The sequence below is a fragment of the Rhopalosiphum padi genome, chromosome 1, assembly GCF_020882245.1.
Source record: "Rhopalosiphum padi isolate XX-2018 chromosome 1, ASM2088224v1, whole genome shotgun sequence".
Taxonomy (NCBI): Eukaryota; Metazoa; Arthropoda; class Insecta; order Hemiptera; family Aphididae; genus Rhopalosiphum; species Rhopalosiphum padi.
The window spans coordinates 77,701,556-77,714,783 of NC_083597.1; the positions used below are offsets into that span (position 1 = coordinate 77,701,556).

The following is a 13,228-nucleotide window of genomic DNA, read 5'->3' on the forward strand; positions in this document are numbered from 1 at the left end:
AATACAGTATTATAGTATTATATTATTATAATATAAATGATACGCGAAAATTGAAGAATGATTTTTAGATTAGTAGTACATATAATAGCCGAGTAAGTTATCTGTACATATAGTTATAGCGAAAGTTATTTGATACTTTATTGAATATAAATTGTAAACTTCTAATATATCCTCATAAATGATGTGTTCTTGTAACATCCAGATCTCATAACACGATAATACATTAAATCGTTTATTTTGTCATTCTTTACTATGTTAATCTTCGAGTGAGTCACTTTATTTATTAAATAAAAAAATAACTAATAATGAATATCGAAGACCAGTGGCCACAGCTGCCGCAAGTCTTTAATTAATAATAATTTTGATATATTCATTGTGTCTTTCAAAATAATTTGCTTGCAATTGTGTGTAGTTGATTATGATCAATTAAATATACATATATATATTGTAGGCAAATAGTCAAAGAATTTAACTTTTATGTAATTTCACTATCCTCCTATAGTCCTAAGTCCTATATATTTAGTTAAATGCCTGATTTGACTAATGTATATATACGAAATTTCACTTTTATAACTCTATTTATAATATTTAAAATTGAATTCTATACCTAAGAAGTTCTTATAATAATGTTTTCCCGTTGTACTTTTGTTCGGACCGTCCAGCCATCCTCGCGGATCACAGTTAACTCGTTGTCATGTTAATCAATATTTAATCAATAATAATCAATGTTTACTGATATACATCATGTACATTGTACACAAAGTCAAAGTGGTAATGCATTTTTAAACATAGTCAATGTAAATAATAAAAATATTTACATGATTTAGAATTTAAGACAATGGTTTTTTTTCTAGATTTTAGTTCACTAAACTTTTGAATTAGATCTGAAAAATCAAGTGTGTTAGTTACTTCGTTTGCACTCTTGATAGTTTCAAAAAAATTCGTTAATTTAGGTAACATGCTTACTGCGTCTTCAGCCTCCTTCTTTAATTATTGTTTTGCATAACCACTGAGATAAATGCTTTTTTTCTCAGACATTTTCAAATTTCAATAGTTTTTGGCACACACTAGTAACGAACAAAACTCACAAACTCGACTAAAAACTAATTTAATAATTTAACATCACTACGACAGTCGACGGAATACTAACAACTAATGTACCGATTGTACTAATTATGCGAAACTGACCAACAAAATGTATGTAAAGATAAACTGTAGATTGAAAACTACGTAAACAATAATATCATAAAATTTCACAGTTTAATAATTAAATATCAAAAGGGGCCTGAGGCCTGGGGTCCCAAATAATATCGGGCCCGAGGCTGCAGCCCCCCTAGCCCCCCTCTAAGTTGTGCTCTGTGATTAACAACGGGTTTGGCATTTTTGATGAAGACGATGTATCGATTAAACTGGTACGCGTTATCAATATTGTACAAAGAATGATGCTACTTCGCATGCAAAACAACAGCTGCAATAGATCATCATCCGATGCACACACGTCGCCCGAAGACGTTATAATTGATGAAGTCGTACAAATTGCCATCATGACACAGCCAGAAGTCGTCGTTGTTAAAACGCCGGAGACCGGGACAGTGGAGTTGGTCGACAATGATATTGTTCAACTGCCACTCAGTTCAGGACGCGAGTGATGACGTGGACTGTCCGGTGGTGACAGAGGAGTTGGGTGAGAAGGTGCTTGACCTGGCAAGTTTTCGTAGGAGGCGATTGGCGTCTACGTGATGGAAACGGATCAAGCGCTCCGCTTTACGCTTGTGTTGTTGCGTGCGTTGAGACGGAGTTCGCAGACACCACCCCTCCCTCCACCACCGAAGACGTCGGCAGGACGACGGGTACGAAATCAGGTATGGGGAGGGATACGAGACAGAGCACGGACGGTGCGCGGCGGTATGTCGCAGTACACGTTTTCCGGCCACTCGCTGACAGGCGGGTGTCTGGGGCTTCGTGAGTTCGGTCGCCGATGCGGTCGATCACTACGGCGGTTTGGCGGGCGCCCGGCAGCTTTCGGTTCGTGTGCCGAACGATGGTGGACGTTGACGACGACGAACGGCTAGTGGTACAGACGTGGGCAACGATCCCGCCCCGGCGGTACAGCTTGTATATGCCTCAGACGGCGGCGCTGCAGGAGACGACTCGTCACGACGGAGGCGGCGGAGACTGTTTGGAACGGGGTGAGTGACGATTATATTGTTTTGAGATAGGAACACGGACGTCAACGAAATTGTGCGTTTCCACAGGGACCGGTGGCGCGCGACTCCGGCTGGTACCGCGGATGACAGACGCGGCCGACTACGTACACGCCAGTGGCCAGGGCATCACTATCTTTTTCGACGCGAGGCGAACCGCAGCCGGCCGGGTCGCGTCCATCCGGTGGCCGCAGTTTTTGCAGGCTCTGCAAATCTTCTTCGCTCGCCCCGTGCTGTTTTGGTCTCCGTCACTCGTCCAGGAGTCGCCGTCTGACGCGCGCATGACATCGCGCACTAGCCGCTCGCCGTCAACCATCGCTCCCGCGGCCGAAGCTGTCGGGCCTCGGCTTGCCGTCAAGTGATCGTCGTATCGTGCGGCCGAGCGAAACGATCTCGTGACATTCTTCTGTTCGTGGGCCGGTCGGAAAACGTTGCGGAGGCGACCAGTGGCTTGTACACATTGCATTTTGGCACCGAATCGCCATCTCGTGTCCCCCCCACCTTTTTTCGTGTCGTCCTGTCGATGTTTTTTTCCTTTTTTTGTCATTATTGTTTTATTGTTATATCTTTATTATCATTGTTTTCTTGTTCAAATTATATTTTTTTTCATTTATATACATCATTGTTTCATTTTTTTATTATTGAAAATGTTAAGCCCATATTATGGCAAGTTTTTTTCCGATTCATTTTTTATGTGCGCCGATCCGCTCCTACTTTTAAAAATCGCGGTTAGCGGCAACGACTCGCGTAATGCTAAGGATAGGACTACAGGGTCACCTAATGTATAAGATATTAATATACAAAATAATTATGATAGGCTAACGGGACGCTGGGCGTCAGACGTATTATATTAACCGTACAAAAAACAGCGTATATATATATAATAATAATAATAATAATAACAATAATACCAAATATGCGGGCTCGTATTACTCCTAACAATAATAATAATTAATAATAAATAAAAAGATTTTTGTTTACATACAAATCATACAATATAAATATAATAACACAATAATGAAATAAACGATCACCTGTGCTGCTAATCGGCAAGACCACAAATCCGGGCTGGTAAGGCGACAGCCTTTTGACGTATGACACGTAGCCACGTAGGTATATGTATAATAATATAATTATAATGTCGCACGGAATTATAATATAAGCGACGAAGTGTGACGCACACGTCAAGCCCCGACTGTCTCGGAGCTTACGACAAAATTGCGCACACAAGGTAAAAGGTAAGTAAATTTTAACGGACTCCAACTCAAGTCGGTTGACCACGTGGTCAAAAGAACAAAAAAAAACTAAGCGGAACGAACGGGCCGGCACTTGGACACGCCAGGTTCGGCCGTTGGCAAAAGACAGACCGGCTCGGATGAAAGTTGTAGTGACATCGGCCGGCCACAAGTGCATAGAGGGGGAATGGCTGTCGCGGACATTCCACACCGATCGCGCGAGACTTGTGAAGCCTTTGGCGATGACGCCAGGTAGACAATTCGGCGGGAAGTCAGCCGCGTTCAAACAGTATATAAATCAATTATTAAAAATTAACGACTTTGGAAATCGTTAAAAAATTTTCAAAGCTTATTGCAAGAAATTTAAAAGAAAATGCAGGAAAATAGGTTCAACAATTAGTAGTTAATTAGAATAATTTATTCTATATATGTGTGACATTAAATGAATATAATACTAAATAATTTAGTTTATTAAGTTATAGTAGTGGAACTATCTACCCCCGTCAATATATTTTTCGTCTTACCTAATATAAATTCGATTCTTCGATATTTGCCATTAAACTTTGCCGTGACCAAATTTGTTTTTTTTTTTCATAAGGTTAACCCAATCACACTTATATTATAAGTCTATGCTTATATCACATTAAATATTTTGTTTCAAATTAAATAAAAATAAGTCTACAATTACACAAAACTAATATTATTTTATTTGTTATTTTGCGCTCCAGGGCAACTGCCTCATCTGTTGCCTCTGCGGTAACTACGCCACTGTGGCACTGTTAAGTTATAATACAAATACAAATTGTACATATTATTAACAGAATAACATAAATAGCATGATGATCGATGGGATGATAAATATACTAGACCATTGATTATAATGACTAGACGTAAGACGTTTCAAAACATTGAATGTTTATTACTTGAGCATGCGTTTAAATGTTTTTACTGAATAAACCAAAAAGTTTCTTAATCATTTACGTATTTGAATATTTAATTATACCTTTATAAATTAAAATACAAAATTGTATTCTGTACCTATATATTTTAGTGGCATTCATATTTATTTGCTTACTTTTAAATTTTTTTGATAGCATCTTAAAAGGTGAATATTATGTAATTGTCAAAAAAATTAGTTGTAAACCAATCAAAGAGTTAGACTCAGAGTATTACACGATGTAACTGATTTACAGATTATTTTGATTGCACGGCATTAATAAGTATTTTAAATTGTTATGTTTAAAACAAGGTGGAAATTAATATATTATGAATATTATATCCACCTTACCTTGGTTTAAAAATAATATATTTGTTAAATGATTAGTTTTAGTGTTCAATGTTCAGTAGAAACTTTTAACCGTCACTGTTGGCCGTTGGGACCGGGACAATGACGATTGACATAGTTTTTCAATAAATAAACGTAAATATTTCACGTCATTTGCAAACAAAAATAGTATATGCATACTAAAAAATACTAAACAAATTAATCCGTCAATCGTCATCTTCTTCTGTTTCTTTTGAGGGACGAGCTTTTTCAACGGCCATGTTTTGTATTTTACATTTTTAAAAAGAAGTAAGACTTGCGTTGAATTTGTCACCTCTTGTACCTTAAACCAATTGATGCATTTTTATAACATTGCTTCTGATTTTACGTGGCTAGTTGGTGGTTTTAGATCAAGCGCTGAATCTTCGAAGTCATCAACTTCTTTGTCAACGGCAGTGGCATTAAAAATGATTTGATCATCATTCGAAATTTCAATAATTGCATCACTAACTTTTTTTTGACCGATGACGGATAACAGAAACAGAGTGAGGATTAAACGAGTATATTCTTAATTAACAGTTAAAGAAATTGAAAAATAATTTTAGTACCTATTTAAGCGCTGTTACTTAATATGATAAATTAAAAAAAATAATAACTGTTAATTTTAGCACATACAGTAAATCTTCGATTAACCATCATGAAAAAAAAGTTGAATGCAACGCAAATTTTATTTTTCTGTAAAACACAGAATATTAACAGATGATGGATTGTTTAAAATAATAGTTTAGTGCATATTATGTATGTATTGTCATTATATTTTAGTCTAATTTTGTAATTTATAATAATATAATATGTTGTAAGATTTCTGTAGTCAGTTTACACCATAATAAAATAAAATTTGTATCCTGCTCATTACAACTAATGTGTCTTAATCATCAAAACAGTTTTTACTAAAACACTGATGAGTAATTAATCAAGATTGAAAAATAAATATAAAGTTAAAGGATACTATTTAGAAGAGAGACAAGACAATATTATTATTATGAAGATAAAATTACATAAAACTATTTATAAGATTTTAAAAAATTGACATTTTATAGTGTTATTGAAAACATTTTAGATTTTTCAATCTAAATCAGTTTTTATCTGGTAAAATAATACTACAAGTAATCAAAAATTGTATACACTTTAAGAAAAACTTGATCAAAATTTTATTTTATTTTCAATTAACAAATAACGTTAAGTTGACAGTATAACAATTTAAAGCTCTTATTTGACTTAGTTTTTCTTATTATAACTAAAATATTAATAAATTATTTTAATGAGGGCTTGAAATTGAATTTATAGAATATTGGAGTCAAATCATCTGCCAAAGTAATGAGCTATACCTTTAGTTTTAACTTAAAATTTATAAATTATAAATATGATAATTCAATAAATTAAATAAATATCCATAGAATCAACTGGTTACTATTGATCATAGGTATTCTTTAAATGCAATATTACAGTAAAACATGACATCGCTTTTAAAAATTGTTTTTATTTATTCAAAATAATAAAAATCCACATTATTAAGTCCTTAAGACCTAGGCCTCTCCTTCTTTTCTTTGTATAAAGCGAGTAATGAAACATTTGCTACTTTGACTACCTTGAAACGAACCCCTGAAAACCAAAATAAATATTAACAATAAAATAATAAATTAAAATTTATAAAATAATGAAAATTAAATATCTTACCGGGAATATCTCCCACAGCGTGACCTTTCCTACCGAATCCAGCTACTAATACTTCGTCATTTTCTTCAATATAATTTAAACAACCATCTCTGGGTACGAAAGCTGTGATTTTCTTTCCATTTTTGATAAGTTGTACACGGACACACTTACGAATAGCAGAGTTAGGCTGTTTAGCTTCAACTCCACTGTAAATATACAAATTTTCTAAATTAATTATCTACTTTAATTTAATAATCAGACAAGATATTAAACTTACACTTTTTCCAAAACAATTCCTTTGGCGTGAGAAGCTCCTCCGAAAGGATTGGCCTTCCATCTTGTTCCCAAATGTGCTTTTTTATAGTCCTTGTCGGCCCACTTTTGCACACGACGATGGTTCACGTGTTTACGCGCCGTACGAATACCACGAGGTTTACCTATGATATTGATATAATTATAAGCTTAATAGATATCTACAAAACCTTAAACGGTCGTTAAATTAATATAAACTACAATATTAATGTACAATCTAATGTGAATATATCTCTTAAAAAGCTTAGTATTGGTTTTCTCTCTCTGACCCACGCGCAACAGCAAATTTTACATTCACAATAATGACTTTAACCATATTTATTTCTCAAATTAGAGTGAAATGACATATTATAAAATTTAAAGTTAAGAACATTATCTAAAGCATCTCGTAAGTATTTTGATATATTTTTAATTTTAAAGCGAGTTACGAGTTTTTTAAGATGTATAAATTTACAATTTTAAAATACTTGTACCTCGCTTTAAAACTAAAATATAATAAAACACTTATGAGATGCCTTAGAATCTAGATAATGTACTTAACTTTAAATTTAATAAGAGGTCATTTTTCTCTTATTTGAGAAATTAATATAGTTAGTCATTATTGTTGCGCGTGGGTCAAAGAGAGAAAACAAATAATGCGTCGACATCCTTTTAAATCAAGCATATCGGGTAAATACTTATAAGTACGTACAATACAATTGATGATATAGTTTTATAAAATATAATTTAACAATATTAGACTAATGTCAATCTACGTTTGCCGAATTATTGTTGATTACAAAACCACATGGTCAATATTTTTTTTTTTTTTATTTTTGGAAATATTTACACAAATTCTAGTACTTACCCATGATTTATTACGATTCCCAAATTTGCGGTGAAATAACAAATGATAAAAGTTAAAAAATAAGGTTTTTTGATGAAATGTCCAACTGAACACGAAACGTGAAAAACACGAACGTATACAGATCGTACAACACCGAAATGACAGAGACAGCAGAAACTATAGGAGCCGGAAGGGAGGTACGATGGAAGCAGTTGTTGTACACCGGACGATTGTCTTTGTATACAGTTTTGCCAACGTATTCGATTAAATATGGTAAGCCATCGTTTCTTCCAGATGATTAGATCTACGTTCACGAAATAAGATCTTATAGTTCGTGATTGCTATAAAAAATAATGAGATGAAAAATGTTAGTTTTATTTAAAATCTTATATATCAATTACATATTTGTCATGTATATCTTTAATTGTGAATTGTGATATGCAACCACGAATTAAGTTTTAAAGCATAACAAAATAAATTTGCATTATCATAGCCTACGATGTACAATTCGAATAGATTGGACGACGTTATACCCAAGTGTTGAATAGTTAAGACAATCGTGTGCAATATTTTGGAAATTTACGGTAATTTGAATTAAGAATTTTATGACTAACAATTTATTATGAAAATTATAAAGTCAGATGATAAACTTGTGTTGAAGTCTTCCATACATGAATCATTGAAGCACTCATGCATAGAATATTGTGTGGAAAAACGCGAAAAATGTTCCAAAACAGAATGCTTTGTCATTGTTTTATCACTACTAATAGCAGTGTACTCATATTTAAGCAATTCCATAGCATTTTGTCCAAAAACTATTTCTATAATTGTAATTGTTTTGTTTATATTTGCATTACGGTTTAGTTTTAAAGTTTCCAACGAATCATTGCTGATAACAGCTCCAATTGGATTACAGCTGACTACAACTTATATAACTGGACATCAAAGGGTCTTTTCATTACCTTGGGAAAGTATTATTGATGTACTTATTGTTGACATTATTCACACTCAAAAAGTATTATACTACTTGGCAATTAAAACACCCCAAAATGGGATAGTAACATTATTTCAGAAAAGTGCACCAAGGTTACATTTTTTAGAAATAATATACAAGGATGTTTACAGACTATTGGAAAACAACAAATGAAGTGACTAGCGGATATTAAACTTAATATATTTTTATTTTGTTACATTATTATAAAATTGATTATACGTCCATTTTGGGAAAACGCGTTTGTACAAATTTAAACATACAGTGTCTTGAGATTTCACTTGACCGTCAAATCCACATTTCATGTGTCCATGAGTACCTGAGATTAATAATAATTATATTTAATACAAATAGAAGAAATGTTTAACACTTGTATCCAATTATGATTTTAAATTTAAATAAAGTAAGTTATAACTTTTAAAACATACCTAAAGGTTCTTTAATATGTCCTCTCCTTCCATACTTAGTGCGTAGCTCAACTGGTTTAAACCAATCAATATCTTCTCGATTGAAAAACATAAACCTAACTACAGCAGAATGTTTATGTACTTTAAACGGATGACCACTCAGAACTGTTCTCTTTACAATTACACGATCTGGATTTACTGATAAGACATTCCCATTTCCAATTATTTGCTAAAAATAAATAAAATAGATTAAACAAATAAGAATAAAATTATTGTTTAAATCCTTACAAATGAACCATCTTTGCAGTACTTCATGGCTATAACTGAGCAAGGTGGATAGACAATAGGTGCGAACATTGTAGCAACGACTATTGAATCTTGATGAAAAAATCGTTCATACTAAAATATTAAGATAAAATAATAAGAATAATCTAATATAATCTTCTATCTTATTTACTTTAAATTTATTGCCATTTGTATGCTGGCTGAATATAGGTTCTGCAGTAAATCTACGAAAACCACATTGAAATATAAGTTCTGATTTGGATTTGATTGGTTCATCAAATTGTACAGTAGATGGTCTTTTCAAAACTACATTTAACACAGACATTTTTTGCTCATGAGGCATAAGACCAAATAGTACAACAGGATTACGGGCATCTCTTGAATAAAACATTTTTGATGGTATATTTTTCACATGAACTGTAATATACCAATCAGGCTAAAAATAGTGTTTAAATTAATTATTCTGATTGAAAAAAAAAAAGAATTCATTTTAAAATAATTACCACGGCACCAGTTATATTTTCTAAATTTTTAAACATCCTTTTTCTTGTTCTATCAAAATTTTCAAATTGAAATATTCTAGCATATTCAGAAGGTAAATTTTCTTTAACGTCCCATGGTGATGTACGGAACGATTGTAAGCCTCTATACTTCTGAAAGCGTATTCTAGCTGGCATATCATTAGGTGTATCTACTTCATCGGGAAACATTTGATCAGCTTTTGCATCTAAAATAAAATAAATATATTTTAACAAGCCAAATATAAATTCAAATGGTTCAACTACTTGACATATACTAATAGTTTATACTCTATTCAAGCTAAAAAGACAACCAATTGTATTAGACGGTGAGTAGATAATATTTGTTTGTCATCCCTACCAAGTAGTTAACTATATGTATATCTGCTATGCAGTTAAGCCACAGACCAACAATTTGACTGACAAGTTGTCTTCTTAACTTAAATAGATTATTGATAACATTATGTTATTTGGAGAAATAAGAATAACAATTTTGAAACAATAGTTATAAAACTAAAATATTTTAAGGACTTGATTTTATGTTTACTTTAAAATAGAAACTCAAACCTTTAATCTTTTTTAGTATTTTATCTTCTTCGTCTAAATCAAACTGCAAATCATATTTATCAGCTTCAATCGGTGCTTCAGAAGCAATAGAAGTCATAGACATAGTTTCCATGTGATCATCTAACATACTCTTAATTTCGTTGTCAGAAGTTTCATCTTCAATTGAATAAAAATCATCAGAACCTTCATCAGATTCTGTGTTTTCGTCATCTGTTTAAATAAAATATAAATTAAAAAATATATAATACTTGCTATTGTTGAAATTTACAAATTTAAACCAATATCTATGTATAAATTATATTTATATATATTATATTGTACATACCATGATCAGATTCTTCATCAGGAATCCAAGCTGATTGGTATACCGACATACCCTGGGGTACACGTTTAATCATGCGTTTATTTTTAGATGTTGCTTCTTTCATTTCTTCATCAGTAGGCCAAGTTTGTTCAGCATCCATTGGATCAGGTATATTTTCACAAACCAAATTATCCTTTAAATTATCTTTTTTTATAATGCATTTTTAAAATAAAAATATTTTTGAACAAAAAAAAAAAAAAACCACATACTTGAAGTTTAGGATTAGCAGTTTCCAAGATTGTAGTTTGTACATCTTTCCCAGTAAAACTTTTGATAAAATCATTAGAGGTCAAATCTATTTGTTCCATTTGAAAGTCACCCCATCCAGGAATATGTACTAAAGAATTTACAGAAAGGGTCTGTCCTCTCAAAAATCCAGTAACTTTCATAGTACCTAGATTATCCTGTAATTAAATTATGAATAAAATTTATATATTTTAATAATATTCAAATTAGAATAAAATTATTCAAGAATACAAACATCAGAGCTAGGGATAAAAGCCAATTCTTCAGCTAATAAATGTGGCCGTTTATCACGGAATGTAATTGATCTTTTTTTTTGTGAACTTATGCGTCTAAGAACATTCAGAATATCTGTGGATGTATCAATTTTGCTAACTTTTTCATCGGGTAGCCAATTTTCTATATCTTTCTGAATGCACTGTTTTGCTTCATTTTGTTTCTATTAAATAACTATGGTTAAGTATAAATAGTAAAGATTAAGTAAAATATCAGTAGGTACAAACTTTAATAGGTATTTTTTCGAGGTCTGTAATAGCTACCACAGTTGAAGGTAGTCCTTGAGCTAATATACAAGTCATTAGTAAATCAACATCTTGATCAAAACCACCCTCAGCCGAAACCATAAACAAAATAGTATCTACTACTTTAAGTGTATCTAAAAGTCCAAGAACACTACTACAGTCAGGTCTAATGAAGGTAAATGCTTGTTTGAATTGTTCAACCCTTATTTTTTAAAAAAAACATACAAATGTAATAAATTAGTTTTTAACTTCAGAATTTGTTAAAATTGACGTTAAAAAATGTATGATCCTAACAATTAACATATGATACAATATATTAATTATTTTTCCAATATTAAGATAGTCTGAAGTTAGAAATTTATCAATATAACGTAAGTACTTAAAATACATCAGCTATTCAAGCTAAACAAGAATTGTTTTACATGGTCATACATTTCTTACAATCAATTTCAATTGGTAAAGTTTCAGCAAATGAGGACCACATAATTAATATGAATACGATGATAATGTATAAATTTTAAACAATACAATATAATAAAACAATAATAATAACCATAAATGAGAGTATCCTTCAGATGCAACAGATGTTGTTAATTTTACATCAGCCTTTTGCAATACATTGATCATCTCCATCAGTTTTTCATTAACAAATACATTATTGCTTAGAGGTATAACAGCAACTAAGTGAGGTACATTTAAAGACCTACGTTTTTCATTCAAAACATTATCTGTTTTTGTTTTACGTAAAATCTTAGCTTGATGCCTACGTTCCATACGACTTAACTGGTGGTTAGCTTTGGATTTGGCTGAATTCTGTGCAGTACGTCCTAAATTATAATATTTTATTTGTATTTACATTTCAGATTTTAACTTCCAAAAGTATTTTTAAATACCTTTTTTCAAAATTTCTAGAGTTCCTTTACTTCTGTGGCGACCAGTTTTATGTTTTTTATTATCTTGTTTAGCTGGCCCAGGTCTGTGGACCGCTTGATCTTGGTTTTCGGTTTTCATTCTTAAAGAATTAATAAATGAAGTTGCTATTAACACATCCGACGTCAATCCATGAACTATACGCTGTAAAGGATTATACCGTAAACAGTTACAGATTTAAAAAAGGATTTTTTCAATGTATAAAATCATAGAAAACTAATAAAATAAATCCCAAACGCACATGCGACATGCACACATAAATTAATTCAATATCATTTATCAACGGGTTCCGTTCCAATATTCCATAGATAATAAAGAATGGAGGGAGAATAGACCTTATACTTGGTATACTTAGTATAAGATCTATAGGAGGGAGGCCGAATTATCTGTGCTTATAGTCCAGTGTAGCCAGAACGTGCGCGGAAGTTAACAATAACACTCAACCATTGATAAGAAAATTCGTATAATTCCACAGACATAATATTGGGTATAATTCATTATGGCTGGTGGTACGATAAGTTGCCTATAATAAACCCCTTATCCAAATTATAAGGCTAAATAATACGTAAGTATTTACTATTTTACCATGATATAGGTAATCCATTTATGGGCTATCACGATGTAGAGACTACATTGTGTGGGCAATCGATGCTTATTGTTCATGAGTCATGGATAGCATAGTGCAGCAGAAGATTCAAATTTGTTGCTGTTACATAATTTCTTGGCGACTGAATAACTATTGATCTGTGGTCAATTAAAATATTTTCTATAGTAATAAATAATAATTTATAAAAAATATTTTAATTATATAAACTTATAAAATAAGATAGTTAACAGTATAATAT

At 31.9% G+C, this 13,228-nt stretch overlaps 3 protein-coding genes across 3 annotated transcripts; 1 reads left to right on the forward strand and 2 right to left on the reverse strand.

Moving 5' to 3' along the window:
* Window positions 1-6,223: 6,223 nt before the first annotated feature.
* Window positions 6,224-7,739, reverse strand: LOC132921345 (small ribosomal subunit protein uS12). Its single transcript, XM_060984328.1, has 4 exons — window positions 7,579-7,739; window positions 6,697-6,856; window positions 6,441-6,625; window positions 6,224-6,365 (listed from the first exon to the last, which is right to left on the reverse strand). The coding sequence occupies exons 1-4, from the start codon at window positions 7,580-7,582 to the stop codon at window positions 6,283-6,285; spliced, it is 432 nt and encodes a 143-aa protein (XP_060840311.1). The 5' UTR covers window positions 7,583-7,739; the 3' UTR covers window positions 6,224-6,282.
* A 139-nt stretch (window positions 7,740-7,878) lies between these two features.
* On the forward strand, window positions 7,879-8,975 carry LOC132921339 (phosphatidylinositol N-acetylglucosaminyltransferase subunit H-like). Its single transcript, XM_060984315.1, has one exon. It carries the CDS (start codon window positions 8,180-8,182, stop codon window positions 8,702-8,704), a length of 525 nt encoding a protein of 174 aa, XP_060840298.1. The 5' UTR covers window positions 7,879-8,179; the 3' UTR covers window positions 8,705-8,975.
* Window positions 8,718-12,659, reverse strand: LOC132921330 (pre-rRNA-processing protein TSR1 homolog). Its single transcript, XM_060984303.1, has 12 exons — window positions 12,347-12,659; window positions 12,007-12,280; window positions 11,436-11,655; window positions 11,171-11,371; window positions 10,899-11,093; window positions 10,651-10,822; window positions 10,326-10,535; window positions 9,744-9,967; window positions 9,413-9,676; window positions 9,244-9,354; window positions 8,977-9,184; window positions 8,718-8,867 (listed from the first exon to the last, which is right to left on the reverse strand). The coding sequence occupies exons 1-12, from the start codon at window positions 12,462-12,464 to the stop codon at window positions 8,737-8,739; spliced, it is 2,328 nt and encodes a 775-aa protein (XP_060840286.1). The 5' UTR covers window positions 12,465-12,659; the 3' UTR covers window positions 8,718-8,736.
* Window positions 12,660-13,228: the final 569 nt, after the last annotated feature.

Excerpts from the sequence above, each read along its gene's own strand:
- LOC132921345 (XM_060984328.1), bottom strand. Across the intron at positions 6,626-6,696 it reads GGAATTGTTTTGGAAAAAGT|TGGAGTTGAAGCTAAACAGC; the intron begins GTAAGTTTAATA and ends GTATATTTACAG. Across the intron at positions 6,366-6,440 it reads CGCTGTGGGAGATATTCCCG|GGGTTCGTTTCAAGGTAGTC; the intron begins GTAAGATATTTA and ends TTTGGTTTTCAG.
- LOC132921339 (XM_060984315.1), top strand. The coding sequence starts at position 8,180 with ATGAAAATTATAAAGTCAGATGATAAACTTGTGTTGAAGTCTTCCATA.
- LOC132921330 (XM_060984303.1), bottom strand. The coding sequence starts at position 12,464 with ATGAAAACCGAAAACCAAGATCAAGCGGTCCACAGACCTGGGCCAGCT. Across the intron at positions 12,281-12,346 it reads TCTAGAAATTTTGAAAAAAG|GACGTACTGCACAGAATTCA; the intron begins GTATTTAAAAAT and ends ATTATAATTTAG. Across the intron at positions 9,677-9,743 it reads AAAATATAACTGGTGCCGTG|CCTGATTGGTATATTACAGT; the intron begins GTAATTATTTTA and ends CACTATTTTTAG.